Source organism: Cyprinodon variegatus, unplaced genomic scaffold, assembly GCF_000732505.1.
Source record: "Cyprinodon variegatus isolate N-32 unplaced genomic scaffold, C_variegatus-1.0 Scaffold912, whole genome shotgun sequence".
Lineage (NCBI taxonomy): Eukaryota > Metazoa > Chordata > Actinopteri > Cyprinodontiformes > Cyprinodontidae > Cyprinodon > Cyprinodon variegatus.
Window position 1 is genome coordinate 113,977 of NW_015151365.1, and position 21,541 is coordinate 135,517.

A 21,541-nucleotide genomic window follows, 5' to 3' on the forward strand; every position below is an offset into this window, starting at 1 on the left:
TACTGAGCCAAGGAGCCAAGACTGGTCACGGAATCAGCAGTGGATCTGCCAAAGATCATTACGTCCGTCTTGTCCTCATTGAGTTCTGTACATCTAAATAAAATGTTTTTTTTTGTTCTAGTAACAGAAACAAACTTTTAAGATATAACTTAAGGTGATCAAAACTTGTTGTTTCAATGATTTAACATCTAACCCTCACCCCCTCTCAGATCATCGCTCCTCCAGAGAGGAAGTACTCGGTGTGGATCGGTGGCTCCATCCTGGCCTCACTCTCCACCTTCCAACAGATGTGGATCAGTAAGCAGGAGTATGACGAGGCAGGACCCTCCATCGTCCACCGCAAGTGCTTCTAAAGAACCCCACCTGTCTCCGGGTCTATGTGCTCTGCAGCCTCCCCTCCGTTTCGGGCTTCAGCACCGCCTTTGTTTTAACCTCACTGAGCACCAGCTACCAGACCCCAGGTCAGCCCTCCACCACCCAGCCACAGGACTTCCTGTGATAAAGAGGTAGAAAGATGCTGAACGCTCCTGGCTGGATCAGCAGTTACAAGGGAAGTGATGTTGTCTTTAATGCTGGACTTATTTGGTCATATTAATGAATCAACCCCCTTATTTTCACCTTCAAACTGTGAATCTGCAGCTATGTCCTCCCCCTGTAGCACAGACCCTCACACCAATCATGGCCTACCCCTTCCTCCCCCCCTCTTCCTCCATGTTGGTTCTGATCTTCTTTCAGAATAAAGCTTGAATGTTGCTGGGGAGCAGAGCACACTTGCATTGCATTACGATGATGTCACAGCGTGATCAGGAGGCTCCGCCTCATAGACGGTGTGTAAACATGACCATCCAGAAAGAAATAAAGAGCTCCAATAAAACACAAACAGGTGTGTTTTTTGTCTCTTTCGTGTAACCATTAATCATCTTGGTTGTCATAGAAACTATTTTGAAAGTCTTCAATCTTAAAGAGCCTTTACATCATGAACGGTAATATAATGCTGGGACCAGTTCAGATGTGTGGGCAACATCAGATCTAAGCCAACCTGATAAATCTTTTTACAAAACATTAATAAATCATTTATTTGCATATTCATTTTACAATTATAGCTAGGTTGACTAAAATGCTTTACAGCAAGTAAGACATGACAAAAAAAAAAGGAATAAAAGAGCATAAAGATAAAAAAAAAAATCATGTTATAAAAAAACTAATCAAAGAATGATGATCTGAAACAGAAAATTTGGCAGGGAGTAAAAAGCTGAAGCTTTAGATTTTAATTTAGTCTTTCTTTACCTGCTTTAAATGTCTAACAAATACTTATTAATACTAAAGCAACATTGTTTAGAATTTGTACAACTAGATGACTATTAGCTGTGCTGATTCCATCAACACCTTTGTTTATAGATGTTGGAGCTCAGCTTGTTTTCCAGTGTAGTCCTGTTTCTCTGACTGTGACTAACTGGATGTGCTCTCTTCATCCTCTGACATGGGAGCTGGCTCGGAGCTCGTCTGCCTGGCTGTGTGTTTCCTGGACGGGGCCGCCTTTTACAGCTGCTTTTTGTATCTCTGCTTCTGTCTCCTTGAACCCCAGTTGGCCTCAGCAGATGGCCGCTCACACTGAGCCTGGTTCTGCTGGAGGTTACTTCCTGTTAAAAGGGAGTTTTTCCTCTCCACTGTCGCCACAAGCATGCTTAGTGTGAGGGATTGTATTTGAGTCAATGAATCGATACAATCAACTGGTTTTCCTTAGATAGAAAACTTTGCATCAATTATACTGTACGATCTGGTTGAATTGTAAAGTGCCTTTAGAAGATGTGTTGTCAATTGGCGCTATAGAAATAAACTGAATTAAATTTAACCACTTTAGTCTAAATTGGTATGACATGAGTTCAATAAGGAACTCATTTCAAAGCTAAAAACTTTTGTGCACAGCTTGTAGAGCTTCATAAATTCTGAAATTTATAATTTTAGATATATTCATATCAGGATTATAGACAATAATCAAACTCATAAAAGATCTGATTCATTTTGAATACCATCATATATGATATTCATCAAATCAATACAATACTAGAAAAGCATTTTCTGCCATATTGTGACCTACACCTATAGATAAAACTCGCAGATGATCTAGACCATCACCATTTTTTAATGAACCTGGTAATAATTTCCTTAAAATCCTTTCATAAGTTTATAAATAAGGCCCAGCGTGCATCTGCCAGCCTCTGGTGTTTGTTCTGCTCTCACCTTCTTCATTCACTCTGCTTTCTTCTTTGATCAGCAGATCCAGACTCACCTTTCCTGTGTTTTTATCCTAGCATAATACTTCTGGACTTATTTAAGTCTGATGCTGAAGCTGTCAAAAGTCACTGCTGCCACCCTCTGGTTTAGATGGGAACTGGTTGTTTCACCAAGTGATGTTAAAGAATCCTTTAAAAAAAAAAAATCTGCATCCAGATTATGATGTGGATCATCATCATAAGTTAATGGATTGTTCCTTGGACACAAATAAATTCATTCTTGGTTAAAAGCTAAGGAGAACACTTTTTCTTCTCTTTTAATGAGTTGGTCTGATCGGCATAAGGGCCTGCACCTGGTAGGGGGGGATCTCATGCCAATTCCGCCCTATATGGCAAAGAAGCCTTGGGCAGCTGCCCACGTTGCTGATATCAGAAACCGCGACTGCCTGCAACTGAAGGGTGATCTGTTCAAACGTCAGCTTTCAGTGTTGTTTTGTACTTGAGCAAGACACTTTACCTGCATTGCCTGCTGATGGTGGTCAGAGGGCCCGGTGTCACTTTCTTAAAGCACCCTTAATTCTATCTTTCAGAAAATTGTGAATGAAATGAGGTTTTCAGCATGTATTTTCCCATTCAAATCTTTATTAAAAATAAAACAATAGAACCATGTGCAACTTGAACTTTCAAAGTAAAGCTCAGAGATGTACTTCAAATGAAAATGGAAAGTCTGTCACAGTTCAGTTCTTTACAGAGCACAGCTTGTAAATACAAAGTGGGCTGAAAAAAAGATCAAATTTCCCTCATGTCTCACCTCTAACGTCATGTTCATCAACAAATGCAGACACAAATACATCCCAAAGAGATGCAGCACATGTTTAACTAGATGAAGCATGTGAAATCAGAAGCTTCGACAAGGATGAGCAGCAGTTTGCGTTCATCATAAATTATTCAGTTTAAAAACAGCGTTCAGACTCACTATGACACAGCTGATGAGTTTTAGCGCTGCAGCTACTGAAGCTCTGCATTTTGCAAATTCTGAATACACCTCACTCTGATTTACAACTCCAATGACAACTGACCAATCAGCACACACAAACAGGAATACATTTTTGTTTTTAAACATCAAGTGAGGAAAGATCAGTTAGAAACAGGCAGAGGAATTTGCTCACATCCTCAATGCACAGCTGCACCACTCCATGTTTAAAACTTTAAACACAAATGAAACATTCAGGTCAGGGAAACAGAGCAAGACTCCATAGTTAGATCACCTTTCTTCATCAAAGCTGTTCTCCCTTTAAATAATAATGTAAATTTCTTCTATTTTGTCTATTTAAAAAAAGGCTCTCCATCACAACCTGCTGGTGAGATTAGAGCATTTTCTACATGAAAGAACCAGATGCATGGATGAATAACAAAATAACGGTTAAACAAGATCAGGGAGAGTTCAGATAAATATGATTCAGCAGGTTTAACAAACTTAGTGTGATTCCAAGATGAGGAGAAGTCATAAAGTTGGCCTCTCTAATGTTCATGGAAGGTTCTGCTCCATTTAGTTAAAGGGGTTTTCCTGCAAAAAGCGTTTACCTGCGTTGCTGTTTTAATAGTCTGGTGTATAGAATATGTTAGGATAATTTCGTAAGGTCTATCTGATTTCTAGTCTATTTCTGGGCTGTCTGATTGATTTCAATCTATTATTTCATTTCTCTTTTTTTCCATTTCAAACACAAAGTCTTAAACCTCATTTCATAAATCATTTAAAACGGCAAAACTTTTAAATCTTTCATCGGTCTTATCAGCAGCAACATAAGGTTAGATTGAGAGAGGAAACGCTGTTTAACAGTGTTAAATATTCCCTTATGGCAGCCCACTGCTCCCCGAAGGGATGGGTTAAATGCAGAGGTAAATGTCTCCAATGGGAGATCAATAAAGTTAAATTATTATTATAAACATCTTAAGACAACTAGCAAAGGGAGTTTAAAGGGGCGCAGTCACGTACTGTGACTTTATGCATTTTTACACCAGTAGCTCAATCTGGCTGCACACATATGGCTTCAGTTTTTATTAACTTCTCTTTTAGCACACAGAGCACTTCAAATATATGTACTATTACAAGACCATGTGACTGGAGGTACGAATGCGTGAAGCAAGTAAACAGGGCGCCTTAGTAGAAGCTATGTATATTATGTACACAAGAGAAACAATAGGATGAGCATGGGTGCAAAAAGAAAAGAAAAACTCAACATTAAGTGTGAAAAAGCCCCCAAAAATATACTTTATACAATTTTATCACAATCCAACGTTACATTGATTTGTTTGGATGACAATACAATGTTGGCTTATCAAAAAGTCTGTCACCATGGCATCGCCACCAAATTTAAAGGTTTGGGATCAATAAAAGACATCATCTCACCATAAAACCATTTTACTTTGATATCAACTCAAAAATAAAAACTGAGTTGAAGAATCAATTCCTACGCTCTAAAAGGCATCAGGCTTTTAAAACAAAACAGCATTCTTCTGATTGTTAAAATAAAACTAACACTAACTGATGTCCTGCTCGCCATTAAGATGCCATTTTATTGGAACATTAAGCATCTGATTCATGTGGATTAAAAGTTCCACCCTAATAGAGATGAGACATGCAAAGAGCTCTGAATACAGCATTGCCAAAGTTTATTGAAGCATAAGGTAAAGCTGCCAAGTTGATGTATGCGTGCGCACACGGCTTAATACTGATGCTAGTGATAGCAATGCTATTCTTAGGCTGATACTGAGTTTATACAGTATGTAATGCATCTGGATATTTGCCTTCAAGTTTGGTTTGTTTTCATTTGTTAATCAAAGCTACTGGAAGATGATGCACAACAATATTTGTGTCTGCTGATGAAGTGTGGTGCAAAAATTGTTTTCAGGCTCTAAAAAGGATAAAGCAAACACTATCAGGAAGGCTTGACATATGCTATATATTCCTGACAGTATTCGAAGTTGAACATATGCTTTTTCCTGTTTATCTTTATAGTCATAGTATTGGCTAAGCCTCTTTTAATCTAAATGGCTGCTTGGATAAACACAGAGTTCAAAATTAAAATCGAATTGCATACAAATAGCTTAATTGCATGAAAAACCATAAAAGCATACAATGAGATCAAAGAAAAAAAATACCTACAAAAAACTATAGAATGGGAAATTAACATTTTTTTAACCAGATTAATTTCTTTTTCTCTGCTTCCTGCTGTTCTGTGATACACAGAAAATGAGATGTAAAGCTTAATTGCAGACGATGCTTTCTATACACGACAAAACTATCATGACCATTTTTAAATACTGTTTTTTAACACACCAAATTCATCTGAGCAAACATGGCTGTGTAGTGATGCAGTACTAGAGATCGACCGATACATCAGTCTAACCGATCCGATACGTGCTGTTGATATTTTGAGGACGATTCTTATTGCTTTTCCTTCCATCATTTACTTGATTAAAATGACAAAATTTTAAACAACTTAAACAAAAATCAATTAACAAATCAAACAAAGCATAAAAAAAAGAGACAGTAGATGAAAGAAATGGCAAAACATGTCCTTCACATCATCAAGGCATGCACGTATCGACTCGTACCAGAATAAAATGCAAATATCACCAATAGCAGACCAAGAGTTGCCATAGCAGACCATAAATATAACAAATTTATGGCACAGTCTATCAGGCTGCAGTTGCCACGGTAACCAGTATGTGTGCATCGCTGTTTGCGACCTGCTGAGTGAGGTTGCCAAACTAAGAAACTGATGAAAACAGCGTGTCGTTTGGAGCCGGTCACACTCGGACTGAAGCTGTTCTTGACGGCAGATTCTCATTTAGACGTTTGACCAAGTAGCTCTAGAAGCTACAGGCAGCAGCATTTACAGCATTGTTAATTAAAGCCCTGAGTACTGATTGCAGGCAGATCCAGATGCAGGTTTCTCTCTACAGGGTCGGCCTTTTGGAGGTATAACCTGGAACATAAACATGAAACACCTGCAGACTGACTCTTTATAAACTACAGCTAAAGGAGTCATAACCTGCAATTTTACATTTAAAATCCTTCTGAATCGGTCGTTAAATAAATGTTTAATCATTTTAAGGAAAAATTAAAACATGAATACAGCTTATTTGTACCTCTTTTTTTTTCCTCACAATGGTACGCACAAGAATTAGACTTGTGTGTAAGTGCCTTTATGTCGATGCAGCATTAGCAGCATTAGCAGCATTAGCAGCGTTAGCGGTTTGGTCTCTTAGACAATAGGCAAAAAGTTACGCAAGTACCAACAATTAGTGACTGCCTGCAGGTGGGTTCATGATAGTTGGAAGCTCTACTTGTTCAATGGTTTCTTATTGACTAAAAAAACTAATCACTTTTGAAGTTTTCCTACACGGAAAAGAGAACTTTTGAGACGTGTGTTTAATTCTTAATGAAGTCATGACAATTTCCTTCCTTAGCTTCTATTTCTAAATCAGTGATACCACATATTTCTTCAAATATATAGTTTGTATCATCATAATTCCGGCTTAAGGACCTTGCAACCAAAATTGGACTTTGTGGAGAGCACACTCCCACTCAAAAAAACAAGAAAAAAAACACAGACTTTAGGATTGTTCCAGGTTATGACTCCTTTATGTTCTTATTCCCCACACAGATGGTTGGTCTGATCAGATCAACTGCAGGTTTCTGAGCTGTTCAGGGGAAAAACAAATAAAACTGCAGAGTAAAAAAAGAAAAAAGAAAAAACAAATAAACGACAGTTTTTCAAAATAAGATAAAAATATTAAAGGGTTAAAATCCCTCTGCTGTGTTTAAAACATATCAGTGCAGAACAAATACCGGATTTCTGGTTTCACAGCAGATTCAGGAATCGTATTTTTTAAGTTCATAGAGCAGAAGCAAACACTCTCATCCTGCACTTTTCAGTTTAAAGGCACTCAGTTAGTCCCACTTCTGAGTTTGTTTAGGTGCAGTAAACTAATTGTCTACTGCATCACAGACAACAGGCAGAATAACAGAAACCCACACATGCTGAGGCAGCAGGTTCACAGTTTCCTCTTCAAAATAAAAGCATGGCAGTAAACGGGAGGCAGCGGCTCCTCTGTCACCTGAGGTCAAACAGGTTGAGCTTGTAGTCCTTGACCACCACATGTTTGCAGACCTGAGGAGAGGAGAGCGGATGGAGTTATGATGGTAGCAGGTGAGTCAAACTACATTAATCTGGTAATTAAAAGTGATCAGAAAATCTTCATGTATATACGAGGGGCGTTCAATAAGTAGTGCCCCACACCCACTTCCAGATGTTTGATCGAGCTGATATTTTGCATGCAATGTTATTTAAATCTCTATATATTAAGTAGCAAATTACAGCTGTGAACTATTTGTGGTTTCTGACTTATAGGCGTTTGAACTGAGTAAAGTCTGAAATGGAGCCTGTTGAGTGTCGAGCAGTGATCTGGTTTTTCTATTGGAAAGGACTAAAACCACGGGAGACTTTTGATGAAATTAAAGTAACATATGGTGACGATGCCCATTATATGACCTTGCAAAATGTTTTACAAGGTCATATTATTGGACATCATCACTATAAGTTACTTTCATTTGATCAATTCTTCCATTCTGTGAGTCCTGTCCAATGCTAAAACTCAGACGTGACTCAGTTTGAACACCAGTAAATCAGAAACCATAATTAGTCCAGAGCTGTAATTTGCTATTTAATCTATAGAGATTTAAAACACTTCATATGTAAAATTTCAGCTTGATCAAACATATGGGAGCAGGCCAGGGGCCTTAATTATTGAACCCCCCTAGTACATCTACAATACAAAACTAGGGAATTCGTTCAGTCATTCGCAAGAAAAGCAGCAACATGTTCTCACCGTGAACAGAGGAGGCTCCTTTGCGTGCGGATGGAAACCTTTCAGTCTGCATCCAGAAACTTCCAGCATACCCGCACCGGTGAGTCTGAACACACCCGTACTGAGAAACACACACAGCGTCAGGAAGGAGCCTTAAAGGCAGCATGGGACATGTAATCCAGTCATTGTGCACATACTCATTATGCTTTGGAGCACAGACGATGGCAACAGCCTCCGGCAGCATCAGCTGGTAGGAACAGTGAGTGTGGAGGTCCACGCTGGACAAGAAAGCTGTCTGGGTGGGATGGGTCTGAATGCACAGGTAAGAAAAAAGTTAGGACTACAACACAGGTGGAAGGACATAAAAACAACCAACCGTTGCAGAAAATCTATTTAACTAAGGTTCTATGAATCCCAGACGATCGTTAGAGGGCGTTGTTGAAAGCACCGAATGTTTAGCCTATTAAACTAGCCCCACCCGCCAGCGGCCAAAATCATTTTTGCCTGTGAGTTGGTCTAGCCTTGATCAATGCCCCAGGCCCTAAATCTGGCAGGCCAATCACAACAAAGAAATGTTTTTTGAATGTCTGGATGCAAAGCGGGCGGGGTTTTGAGGGTGTGACGACAAAGCTGCACGACGCTGGAGAAAGCACAACAGTAGCATGCACTGCAGCGTTCAATAGGGCGCTCCATTGAAAGTTAAAAGTTCTCTTTCTGTTGCTGTTGTTCAATAAAAGTACGTTTTAAGATAATTTGAGATGAGAATATATATATATTTACTGGTGTTCAAACTGAGTCACTATATGGTCCATTTACCGATTTAATGCATAAATAAAAAAATCTATTTCCGAAGTTAGCCAGCGGAGCTCCAAGGCTAACGGCAGCCAGGGCTAACCACAGCCCGTCTGCAGCAGGCTCTCTCAGCATAGTCTCGTGGGAAGGACCACTCGCTCTGATGGCGATTTTTTACTCAGCTTTGGAATCTCTTTTGGAAGGATAAGACTTGGGGGTTTTCATTGAAACGTGGGCTGGAGGAGGTTCAATGCTCATAAATTTTTGAGAAAGAAGTATTCGCCGTTTTACCGACAAGTTGTTTGTTTACACTCCCCCACCAGCTTCCTGTCGTGTTTACTACATCACAATCAGTTGTGCTCATTGGTCAGAACATTGGCTAGTAGGCACAGACAGGGTTTGAAAAACAACGGGTCATCAACAACCTTTTGATGTCTCATTCATCGGGGCCAGACTAAATAACACCTTTCATCTCCCATTTAGTGTGGTTCATCAGGTTACTGAATGTTTCCTTCGTACATGTGCAGTTTGAGTAATTAATTATACTAAGTAACTCACGTGTGACACCCTGCGCTCTGTTCCAGAATCTTCTCGCTGAAGTGAGGATTTTGTTACTGAATCTCAGGCTGTCATCCACAATTCCTTGGTGGTTACATAAGTAACTTTCATTCCATTTCACCCATACTGACCGTGGTGCTGGAATCACTGAATCACTAATGCCAACCACATCATGAAGAATCTTGAGCATATACACCTCACTAGGAGGGACCTGTCAAACCTAGTAAAAGAACCTGGCCAAGGGGATAGGGCAGCCACATTAGTGTTGTAGAACCTGGTGAATTTGCTTGGAGAAGCCAATGATGCTGCAGCCTCTATGGCCTCCAGCGAAACCCACCATAAAAGCAATACCAGGAAGCAGAGATGCTCCTGGGGAAGGGGGCCTTTACTCTGACTGGCAGTCGGAGGTGTCATGCACTGTGGGCGTAGTGGATGACATCACAACCACAGCCTCGCTTGGATCCTCTATACCTCACAAAAAGCTACTCTGACCATGCTTAAAACCCCCTGGGCATAAAAGCAGCGTTGGACCACAGGATAACACCAGAACAATCTCATTGGAGACATGTGGGACTAACAGCAAGGGTATGTAGCTCATCAACCCTCTTAGCTAAAACAATGGCTAACAAAGGGGAGTCTCATCTCAGAGCCACTTGAGGTACATTTGCACCAATGGCTCAAAAGGGGAGCAGCACGAAGTATTGACAACCAAAGGCAGATTCCAATCAGGCACTCCAGAAGCAAGCTGCTTAAGCAACCTACGAGCCCCGCACATTAAAAAAGACCAGATAATGGCCCCCACTGGACGGTCATCAACAGATTCATGATGAAATGAGATTGCTGCAACAACCACCTTAAGGGTCGAAGGAGAACGACCCTTATCAAGTACAAAAAGAAGAAACAGAACAGCTAGCACTGGGCAAGAAATTGTGTCTTTATTGCGGAAGGAGCACCACTAAGAAAATATAAGCAATTTACTGTTGTATTGCTATTATGGTGTCAGACTGTGACCACAGATGAGTCAGTCCAAACTAGCACAATATTCCCCTCTAGAAAAGGCACAAAGCACCAAAGGGCTATGAGCAGGCCACACAGCACCAGAACATTTATATATGTTGGGTGTCCATCCATCCATCCATCCATTTTCTGACACGCTTAATCCCAAGCGGGGTCACAAGGGGTGCTGGTACGTATCTCTCAGCTGTCTACTGGCAAGAGGCAGGGTATACCCTGGACAGGTCATCAGTCCATCGCAGGGCAATGAGAGTGCTACCATTGACCCCAAACACCGCCAACTGCTCTGCGCTGCAACACAGTGCCCCAGCCGGTGCGACTGGCATCTGTGGTGAACACCTCCCAGCGAGGCACGATTATTCCCATAGGGACGCCCTTGGACACGTAAGTCCTGTCTCACCACAGGGCCAGAGCATGAAAGCACATCCACATCACTGTGAGTCTGTGATGCCTTTGCAGGATGGTTTCCAGACAAAAGCTGTTGAGCCACCTTTGAAAAAGGCGCAGAAAGGGCAAACCCAAGGGCACCAGAAGTGACAGAAGTCAGTTTGCCCTGCATCTGCAGTAAAGTGACATAGGAAAACCTCCTCCCCAGCCTGAATGGACTGACTAGCTTCAGTATGTTGCCCATCATGTGAACAGACATACGAGCCAACATGGTTGACGAGTCCGACTGCATCCCGACATAAGTGGATGTGTGAGAAAGAACAAGGCAGCTCTTCACCAATTGACCTTGTGTCACGTGTTGGTTCCGTTAGGTTTTCTTTTGAGCATTCAGTTTTACTTTGCTCCATGTTTTCTAGTTTTATTAGTTTAATTCCTATTTTGTTGTGTGGATATATTTAAGTTCTTAGGTTCTCATTTGTTGCTCTCTAGTGCCCTCTTGTGTTGGTGTCTTTTTCCCAAGCTCCTTTCTAGACTCCTCCCTTCACACCTGCTCCCAATCAGCTCGTTAGTCCTCTCTTTGTTCAGTTTCCCATAAATGCTCGCCTTGTGCAGTTCCTCGGTGCTGGCTCCTTCTCTTACCTCATCTCTCCTGGCCTTTCCCTGACTCCAGGAGCTCTTTTCCCCTGATGTCTCCATGGTTCTGGTTAAGTTTTACATTTTAAGTTGGATTGTGGATTCCTGCCCCTGTTACCTGCCTTCATTCATTAATTAAAGACTGCAAGAACACACCTCTGCCTCTCAGGCTCTGCATTTGGCTCCTCGAACCTCTACCAAACCCTGCCCACCTTGAGGCCCAAATGTGAAATGACAGGCAGCAAGAAGCAGCAAGTCATCCAGGTCCAGAAGAACCCTGATGCCTGACGTCTGCAGAGGAGAGAGGGCTGCTTCTCACCCTCAGCAAAATAGCTGGCAGAAAGGAAGCACCCTAATGTTGACCCTGTTGGGCAAACCTGAGAAACGGTGATGTTCTGCCGCAATAGGCACATGAAAGTAGGTGTTTGTCAGATCAATTGATGTAGACTAGCGTCCTTTCATAACTCCCTTAACTGCTGATTTCGTCAGCATGTGAATGGAAAGAGCTTAGGGTACTGATTGAGCTCCTTCAGGTCAAAAATGGAAGGACGGGCCCTAGGAGGGCGAAATCACTGCAGCTTCAGCCATTAGGCGACATGGCGTCCAGCAACCAGGAACCAAGGAAAGTATGGCCAAAAAACCTCAAAAGCTTACGCTATACAAGGCAAATAGAACTAGAGGCACAAAACACCCGTTCCTGGTCAGGGTGAGAAAACTAGGGATGGCAATTTCACAGCCCCAAGAACCAATGAACCAATTTGACACAACTGGCCAAAATTAGGACTTTTCTCGGCCAGTGCTGCCAAATATGTAAGTGGGCTGAACCTACAATTATTTGAACACATTAATAAATTGCCCTTTAAGTAAATCTGATAGCTTAAATTATTCAAACCAACTCTACTCTCATATAGTTCCCAAAGTTCCTCATGTTCCTGCTGTGGTTCTGATAAATAAAGATGATCATATTAAAGGAGAAGCATCAAAAGCTGTTTAGATGTGCCGTGTGAAAAAATATCTGTTATAAATTAATCAGTGGATGACTGTGGGGGGTATAGATGTGTCTGTAATGTAAGTGTGTTTGTGTTTCTGTCTCTTTTTTAACTATGTGCATGTAGCAAACTATTCTGAATCAGTTCAAAATTAGACTTAAATATAAAATTTCTTTCCCTGTCTTTAAATAAGACTGTAAATGGAAAACCCGTGGTTAGAGCCACGATTCTGCTGCATTTAAATACTCCAGCAGTATTGAAACGCCAAGATTATTTGAATTTACTGTAAAGCTCAACACAGAGTATGACATAATGAGGCCTCGCTCAAAGTGGTCACATGACTGAGGTACACTCAAAACACTCAGCGACACTTTTGCTTCAAAAAGGTCGAAGCTGTGTCGAGCAGACTAACATCAATAAAGAAAACAGATCTGGCTGTCCTCAGATTTTACTGAGCAGAAGATTGAGAACAATTTCTAAACTCTGCCTCAGTGAGCAGGAAGAGCTGCTGCAGGGTTAACCGCTCTCTCCATCCCTTTTTTCCTTGCCTGGCTTTTTTCCCCTTCCTCTGAGGAGGCGGTACAAAGGGGAGCTACTCTTGGCTAAAATGTGAGGTGAAGAGAAACCAGCAGGTTCGACCTTAAGTAGTGTAAAAGTTAAGCTTAATAGAGACCTTTTGAAACACCATAAACAGAACGGGTCGAACAGAAATGTATCTATGGTTACAAACCAAAACCCAGGAAAATAAAAAGAACATGCCAGCCTTCTGAATAGCCTGTATTATTGGTCTTATATTCACCCACAATCAGCAATTAGCCTTTTATTAAGGCAACAAGTTACAACACAAGGTCTTAAAGCAGGGGTGTCAAACTGGTTCCAGAAAGGGCCGTGTGGCTGCAGGTTTTGCATACCAGACTCCAGTCATCTCATCAAGTGAGTCCAATCTGAACATGATGACTTGATGAGATGACTAGAGTCTGGTATGCTATTGCTTGGTTGGAAAGAAAACCTGCAGCCACACGGCCCTTCCTGGAACCAGTTTGACATCCCTGCCTTAAAGAATTACAGCATAGCCTAATATTGCATACATTTTATTTGTGAAAATAGCCTCGATCTAAAAAGCTTGTTAAGCCCAATTTTTCCGTAAAAGTTCAAAAAAATCCACTGGACTTGGTTTCCAAGATTTGAAGACGTTCGCCACCTCTCCAGGAAGCTTTCTCAATTCAAATGTTTCTCAAACAGACATTTGAATTGAGAAAGCTTCCTGGAGAGGTGGCAAACGTCTTCAAATCTTGGAAACCAAGTCCAGAGGAACTTTTTTTTAAACTTTTACAGAATGACTATGACCTGGATGACTGAGAATCTTCATCAGCTTAAGCCCAATATGAACAAATACTTGAAGAATTAATTTCTAGCATATTTTTGACAAACTAAAAGGGTGGGGAGGCCATGTGGAGGCGTTTTTATTGACAAGACATGAGCAACTGAAACACGTGCTCCAGCCAGCAGATGCAGAAGGGAACGTTGGTACCCGGCTGGTACCAAACCGCACAGCACTAGCCCATGTGGAATGCACTTACTGACGGCCAAAACACTGACGGGTGGAGGCGGGGCTAAAGCTGCGTTCACATCGAAAGCATGTTCTGTAGCTACATTCTGTAGCTAGCGAGTAGCTCATCTACTTTGATAAGTTGGAGAGATAGTTTTAACATATTTTCAAGTAAGAAAGTCCACCTCAAAACCCCAGCTGTGCAGTCAGTTCATCAGGATTGCTAAAACGTGCAGTTCTTGGTCGGAGAGTCAGACCTCCAGAGCTGGCCGGTGTTCTGTCAGACCAACATACCCATACTCAATACGCATGCAAAAGACATCAGATTTGCGTTTATCCCTTTAGTTTTGTACAAAAAAAACAAACAATTCATTGTCAGATTGCCATACACTTCAAAAACATCTAAAAGTAAGTAATGAAAAAGTTATTTTGTACATGACTAAAGGGATACACGCTTATTGAGGTAGTTTAGGGATACAGTATTTAGGGATAAACTGGTATTGACAATGGGTTTGCTGGTCTGATGGGGTATGCTCATCTGACAGAACACCGGCAGCACTGGGAATCCCCACTGAAAGCTCTCAGCAGTCTGTGCGGGATTTCCTTCTGCTGTTCGCAACATCTGGAATAAACTAGAATAGAATTCAACTTTATCGTCATTATACCGTTACAAGTACCAAATAACAAAATGTAAAACAATATAAAGAGTTTTTAAGGTTAATGGGAAAAACTGCAAGTACCAGAAACAATAACAGCTTGCATATAGTGTCCATCTTCCCAGACAAACTCCTGTATCAGCTTTTCCAATTGGTTTATGCTCTGGTATCAAGTGGAAAAAGGTTAAATTGTTGGAACTCCAGCGTCCGATGCTCGGCTAACCGATGGTCACACGTCAGAACACCCGGGTACCCTGATTGACGCCATCCTCCATAGACTTTGCATCTAAATCAGAGGCTTTTTCCTCACAAAACGTGTTTGGTGTGAACGCAGCTATAAAGCAACAGCTGAAACAGGTTCTATGGAAATGTATGGAGTGAATTTTGTTCCATTACTTTTCAAGCAAATAATATATTATATGTTTAATATTTGTTTTAAATTTCTCCTTTTCAGATTGAATTTCACCTAATTTAATCATTTTTCAATTGTGGTTTTCAGATCACCTTCTCTCCACTTCTGGGGACGAGCTTTCCTCTAAAGTGAGAACCAAAGATGTATTTGTATTGGTCTGAAAGGATGTCAACACTATTGGACAAGAATTAGAGCTTTTATTGGATTTAACGGGGCAAAACGGATGATCTGTGAAATGCAATTTGAACATGCCATTCGTAAAACTAAATTTAAAACAATTAAAATTTGAAAAGTAAAATATAAAATTAAAAAATATATGAAAAATTAGAAAAAAAACTCAAAATTAAATGTGATAAAACAGGTAAGTTAATCTCAAAACATTTTTTATAATTAAAACATTTCAAAGTTTAATTTCTGGAATTGCAATTTGTTTTTCAAATTTTAATTAACTGAAAGTGTTTTTTTCAAATTTCTATTTATAAAATGTGCCTTTTTTTGTTTTTGAGGTTTTTACAACACTAATGACTCATTTATTGTAAAGTGGGCAGACAGAAAGGGAGAACAGGAGAGGGGGAGAGACATGGTTAGGGACCACAGGCCGGGTTCGAACCGATGTTGGCCATGTCAAGGACTATGGAGGCCTCCATAGATGGGTCTGTGCCACTGAGTCACGCCCCAAAATGTGTTCTTTGTTTGCAAAAATAATGGAACAAAATTCGCTGCATGCAGAATTTAGCAGGTTCAACCTCGTGCAGTAGAGCCATGTGCAGCAGCGAATGGAACAGGGTTCAAACCGACTGCAATGAGAATGACCAGCTGGCTTTAAACTATCCATTATAAATGTTATGATTTTTGGAGTGGAATTAACTGAATCTCTTCATATGACGTATTTCCCACATATGGCTCTTGGCATCTTTTAGATAAACTGAACTAAAACCATTAAAGAGTGAGACTTCTCTCCATCTGTTCCTATCTCTGTCCCTGCCTCACTTCTCTCATCTGTTGCTGGATCACAGGTGCTGTTGTCATGGCGATATAAGCTGATGTAAATGAAGGGGAAGCAGAGAACAACGTAGTTATTTTACCCCACCCCCATCAGGGCTGAGTGGGTGTGAGGGAAAACCAACTCTCGATGTGACAACTCGACACATAAGAGCTGACCTCCAGCTCCGGCTCCTGAACTAAAGCTCTAGAATGTGTGGTGTGACGCGTCGTCATACGTGGATCCAGCCCAGAGTCAGCAGGTTCTGTTGATCCTGGAAGCCGAATAGCTCCTCCACGTTCTCCATGTCACAGAAATCTGGTCCGGCCGATTGCTTTGGGATCACCACATGCGTCAGCAGGAACTCATTGTGGGTCTGAGAGACAAACATTCAGAGGAACAAGTTCTGGTTCTGCTGCCTGTTTTTTTTTTTTTTTTTTCCCTCTGTGAAACCCGGAAACTCACCAACCGCCCGCAGAGGACGCCACAGGTTTCTATTCCTCTGGCTGTGTTTGAGTCAGCCAGCAGGAGGAACCGGTATGTCAGGTCTCTGGGGATCACCACCCGCCTCAGACCCTCCACCCTCTGACCTGCACAGAGGAATCAAACTCACACCAAGGCCTCGGAGCTACGAGTCTCTGATGGCCCTGGAACCAAAGCTGCAGGTCTGATCGTGAACCAGCATGCCATCAGACAGGTCTAGCTGTGCAGCTGCTTCTACTCACTGTGTACTGCTGCTAAGGCGGCAACTGGTTGGTTCATGGTCACAGACGGCCGGTTCTTATTCGGATCCACCCCCTGAGAATGCGCGCGGCTTTTGATTGGTTGCCTGGATGGACAGCAGCCATCTGTGACCTCAGGCACTTTAGTCTGCTCCTGCAGGAGAAACCACAACATCCAGTACATAACCCCATAAAACCACTACACAGTATAACAGACTATGCACAGAGTACAACAGTTTAGTACAGAGATCACTATGCTGCACTGTAAATGACCATAGAAAGGTAAGAACTGCACGCTACAGCACAGGTCCCTAAATATTTCAGCCTCTAGACCCCTTTAATACATGAAACACTTTCCTCTCCATTTGTTTATGAATCAGAAGTAAGGATAATTATATCATTTTTTTATATAAAAAGAATAATTATAATAATAAATAAAGCAATACTAACTTTTCGCCACTAGGGGCACTAGACCTGTAACTCTGAGGTGTTAGTGGCCTAGTGGAGTTCCTGGTAAAAGGACATTTTCAGCGCTGTAGTATAATATGTCTGATGAGATTTAGTTTGAAACTAACGATTATTTTGCAGATCGATTAATCCGTTTATATTTTCGATTAATAATCAGATAGCCAAAGGTTCCCTAAAGAAGACTTCTCCACTTGAGGAGTTCTGGATAGAGCTCGTAAAATATTTATTATTAAACAACATTTTGGTATATTTTCTGTTGCTCTGTCAGCTAAATACATGTTTTAGACTACACTCCAGTTCATGAGTAACCAATTTCTAAATTAGTTGATTATTTCAATAAAAGATTAATCAGGATTAATCCAGTTGTTTCAGCTCTAGATCAGATAATGGTCAGACCTGTTTTGTTAGTTAGCTCTGGTGTTTAAGCGAAGCTCAGGCAGCTGTAGAGAAACGCTCTGGGTCACCTGAGTTATTCAGCGGCGGATCTGATCCTTTCAAGCTAGATAGACATGTTTCTGAGAAGGGATGCCCGCATGGAGCATCGATATGCTCCAAATGCAGCATATTGATCTGAAATATTTATTTCATCTCTGATTAAGCCATTGTTACATTTTGTTTTTATATCATTTAATAAGGTCTCTGTTTGGAAAATATTTTAGATTAAATAATAAATATGACATCTTATTACATGGTGCATCTATTTATTTCTATGTATTTATTTATCTATATTATTTCTATATTTTGGTCCACCACATACAGCACCTTTAGCTCCGCCTCCTCCTTTTTATTAGCCAGCTCCTGACGTCTCAGCTGGTCCTCAAAGTAGCGGAACTGCTCCGACTCGATCTGCATCCGTCGGAGGGCGGCTACTCGCTGCTTCTCCTCCTCCAGCAACAGGATGCGCCTCCTGTCTTCCTCCAACAAGGTGAGCCGCTGCAGCCGCTGACCACACCCATCCACCGCCACCGACTGGCTCTGAGGAAACAGCTGGATTTAGAGCTGAGCCTAAACACAATTCACACCCTAATCAAAAAATAAATAAATAAATAAAACCATGCACCCTGAGGTACTCTGAGTGCTCCCTGCTGTACTTCTCCTGAAGACGTTTCTTCAGCTCCTCTTTCCGAGGAAAAGCCTCCTCCTGGAGTTTCTGCAGACACAGAAAGCAAACATGAGCCAGAACCCAGGTCAGAACCTGGATCAGGGCATGGGCCATAGAATATACTCTAGAGCAGGGGTCACAAACGTGGTGCCCGCGTGCACCGAGGGGCCCTCAAGGACCACATGGGGTGCCCTTAGCATCTTCTTAAAACAGTGGACTAAGTTTGAAATTTTATTTTTTGTCATTTATAGAGCATTTCATCATATAATAATTTAGGACATTAAAGCATTCAATTACCTAAAAGAAAATTAGAAATGAAAATAATCAATAGAAATACGTTTATTAGCTATAAAGTTTAGGTGAATGCTGACTCTTCCAGTTTATAGGTCAGTATTGGTAGCCCGTCCTGTGACTCAGTACCCATGAAGTAGCCCTCAGTCTTAAAAAGGTTTGAGACCCCTGCTCTAGAGAATTTGAGTGGGTTTGAGATGGTACCAGTTAGTAAAGACCTGTCCTTTCCCAGACGGTCCCCTCCTACAGAATAGAGTTTGCTCTTAAGCAATCATTTCAATCTGCAGGTTTACTAGTGGTTCCTAGAATTTCTAAAAGTAGAATGGGAGGCAGATCTTTTAGTTCTCAGGCTCCTCTCCTGTGGAACCAACTACCAGTTTTAGTCCGTGAGGCAGACACCCTGTCTACTTTTAAGGCTAGGCTTAAAACTTTCCTTTTTGATAAAGCTTATAGTTAGAGTGGCTCAGGTTATCCTGAGCTATCTCTATAGTTATGCTGCTATAGGCTTAGACTGCTGGAGGACATAGGGACCCCTTTTTCATCATTCTGCTTCATTCTATCTCTATTCTCCCACTCTGCAGAATCTGTTAGTTCAATCTCTAACCTTCTGCTCTCTCTGCTTTTCCTCATAGTAGCTTAATCTGGTCTGTTCCTGTTTGGCTGTGACTCCATCCTGGAGAGAAATATCAGCTGTGCTGCTGCCATCAACACCTTATTTATAGATGACATCGGCCTGTTTTCCAGTGTAGTCCTGTTTCTCTGACTGTGACTAACTGGATGTGCTCTCTTCATCCTCTGGCATGGGAGCTGGCTCGGAGCTCGTCTGCCTGGCTGTGAGTTTCCTGGATGGGGACGCCTTTTACAGCTGCTTTTTCTATGTCTGCTTCTGTCTCCTTGAACCCCAGTCGGCCTCGGCAGATGGCCGCTCACACTGAGCCTGGTTCTGCTGGAGGTTTCTTCCTGTTAAAAGGGAGTTTTTCCTCTCCACTGTCGCTACAAGCATGCTTAGTGTGAGGGATTGCTGAAGAGTCAATGAGTCGATGCAATCAACTGGTTTTCCTTAGATAGAAAACTTTGAATCATTTTGACTGGATGATCTGGTGACTGTAAAGTGCCTTGAGATGACATGTGTTGTGAATTGGCGCTATAGAAATAAACTGAATTGAATTGAATTAATTTGAGAGCTTTCTCATCAGCAGCTTTATTCCACCAGACACTGCTAACTAACTCAGGTCCATAACAGTTAACCTGGACCTCCTGCTGTTTTCCTGAAGGGCTTATCCAGCGGTTATTTTCATGGACTACCGTCCTGCCAGACGTTCTTTTAAAGCACCTCAGAGAGCAAAATGTCAGCAGCCATCCTGTGCTGTGGTAACGGCTGTTAATAATGTCCTATCTAAATGCAGAGTCTTGAACACAGCCATTTAACAGGGTTGTGTCATTTCAAAAGCAGGAACCTCTCATCATGATGACATGCTGTCGGTCCCTGGTCCCACTTTCAGGACATTGACCAGCTTTCCAGGTTTTAGGAAAACTTTGTGGATCTCAGTGTCACCATATGGTCATGTCTGGGTGGACGGCTGGAATCAGCAAACGTCAGACCTTCTGCCACGAGGGGGCAGGAAGTGAAGCAAATCCTTTACTTTAAACACCTAACAGCAGTTTAGACAAAAAAAAAAAAAAGAGCTTAATTGCTTGATTAAATGTTAAACGCTGACTGCTTATAGAAAGGTTGGAGAGGTTCTCTTTTTTAAGGAAGCCCAATAATCTTTAATACAATTACAATTAGTGTTGAAGGCACTCATTTAAAGTGTCCTATCTTAACATGGTATCCTGCGACTGGAAGCTTAGCCAAAGACAAAAACAAGTTGAGTCGGGCAGTTAAAAAGGACGGTAAAATAAATGCTCTACAGCAAATGTTTCAACTGGATTTAAATTAATGGGCTTTGAGGAAAAAAGGAGTCAAATCTGCAGAAACGATCCTCTGCAATCCTCTAAAGCTGCTGCCATCTGGCAGGAGAGCGAGAGCCCATTAACAAAGACAGACAGGTATTCAGGATGGTTCCCTCAACTGTGACCAGCCTGAATATTTCTAGTTAGTCGCTGCTTGCATCACTGAACGTCTCACCGTGTTTAACATAATGTGTTTATTTTCAGTTACCAATGTGTGCATCGTTTTTCACCATCCTCTGTTCTTCTAGGTCTGCTCTTTAATTCTGTGGTTTATCGATGAACATTTAGCCAGATCCAATGCGTCTGCATCACAGGAAAGTTATCACATCTTTAAAATGTTGAATTAAATGACAGTCGTAATAATACACCATGTCAGATTGACGTTAATAGTATCTTACCAATAGTACCAATAGTATCTTTACCTTCTCCAATATTCAAAGAATAACCCATTATTTATAGAGTAGATATTGACATTTTTTGTTAACCAAAAAGTTAATACTGATGATCAATGTAGTAATTTCAATGTGGCCCGCATAAAATAGTTTTTATTTTTAAAACAAACACTGCCATTCCTCCATCAGTACTTAGTGACTGAGGGGAGTTGGAGCAGCAGTTTGGTTACAGACAGCTGCTGAAGTTTTCCTGGATTACGATACAGCTATGCTTTCATGTTGTGTCGCAGCTTTTTGCTTCAGTCCCCATAAGGATGGTGTCGGCTTATTTAATTTGCTAAGGATCTGCAGCTGCTTTCAAGTGGAGGAATCAGGGCAGACGAGATCAGGAGAAGTTGGAGCACTCCACAGTGTCTCTTCCTTGCTTGGAACTAGGCTTGTCCCGATCCGATACGTGGATCGGATCGGGACGCCGATATTGGCAAAAGAATACGTATCGGCAAAGAATGTAAAAATGCCGATCCAGACTG

At 41.4% G+C, this 21,541-nt stretch overlaps 2 protein-coding genes across 4 annotated transcripts in view; one reads left to right on the top strand and one right to left on the bottom strand.

Moving 5' to 3' along the window:
• The window catches only part of acta2 (actin, alpha 2, smooth muscle, aorta), an 8,629-nt gene extending 7,759 nt beyond the window's left edge, over positions 1 to 870 (top strand). Inside the window, exon 9 of the mRNA XM_015398122.1 lies at positions 210 to 870. Within this exon, the coding sequence (XP_015253608.1) occupies positions 210 to 353 (144 nt within the window). The 3' untranslated portion in view covers positions 354 to 870. The remainder of the gene's footprint in view (positions 1 to 209) is intronic.
• A 5,592-nt stretch (positions 871 to 6,462) lies between these two features.
• The window catches only part of stambpl1 (STAM binding protein like 1), a 26,631-nt gene continuing 11,552 nt past the window's right edge, over positions 6,463 to 21,541 (bottom strand). For 2 of the 3 annotated variants that reach the window (XM_015398124.1, XM_015398123.1), the window contains exons 5-12: positions 18,334 to 18,423; positions 18,036 to 18,248; positions 16,809 to 16,959; positions 16,549 to 16,673; positions 16,322 to 16,459; positions 8,309 to 8,421; positions 8,133 to 8,232; positions 6,463 to 7,414 (exon numbers count right to left, since the gene is read on the bottom strand). In XM_015398124.1, the coding sequence (XP_015253610.1) occupies positions 7,358 to 7,414; positions 8,133 to 8,232; positions 8,309 to 8,421; positions 16,322 to 16,459; positions 16,549 to 16,673; positions 16,809 to 16,959; positions 18,036 to 18,248; positions 18,334 to 18,423 (987 nt within the window). In that variant the 3' untranslated portion in view covers positions 6,463 to 7,357. The remainder of the gene's footprint in view (positions 7,415 to 8,132; positions 8,233 to 8,308; positions 8,422 to 16,321; positions 16,460 to 16,548; positions 16,674 to 16,808; positions 16,960 to 18,035; positions 18,249 to 18,333; positions 18,424 to 21,541) is intronic. The other variant, XM_015398125.1, reaches the window with a different exon arrangement.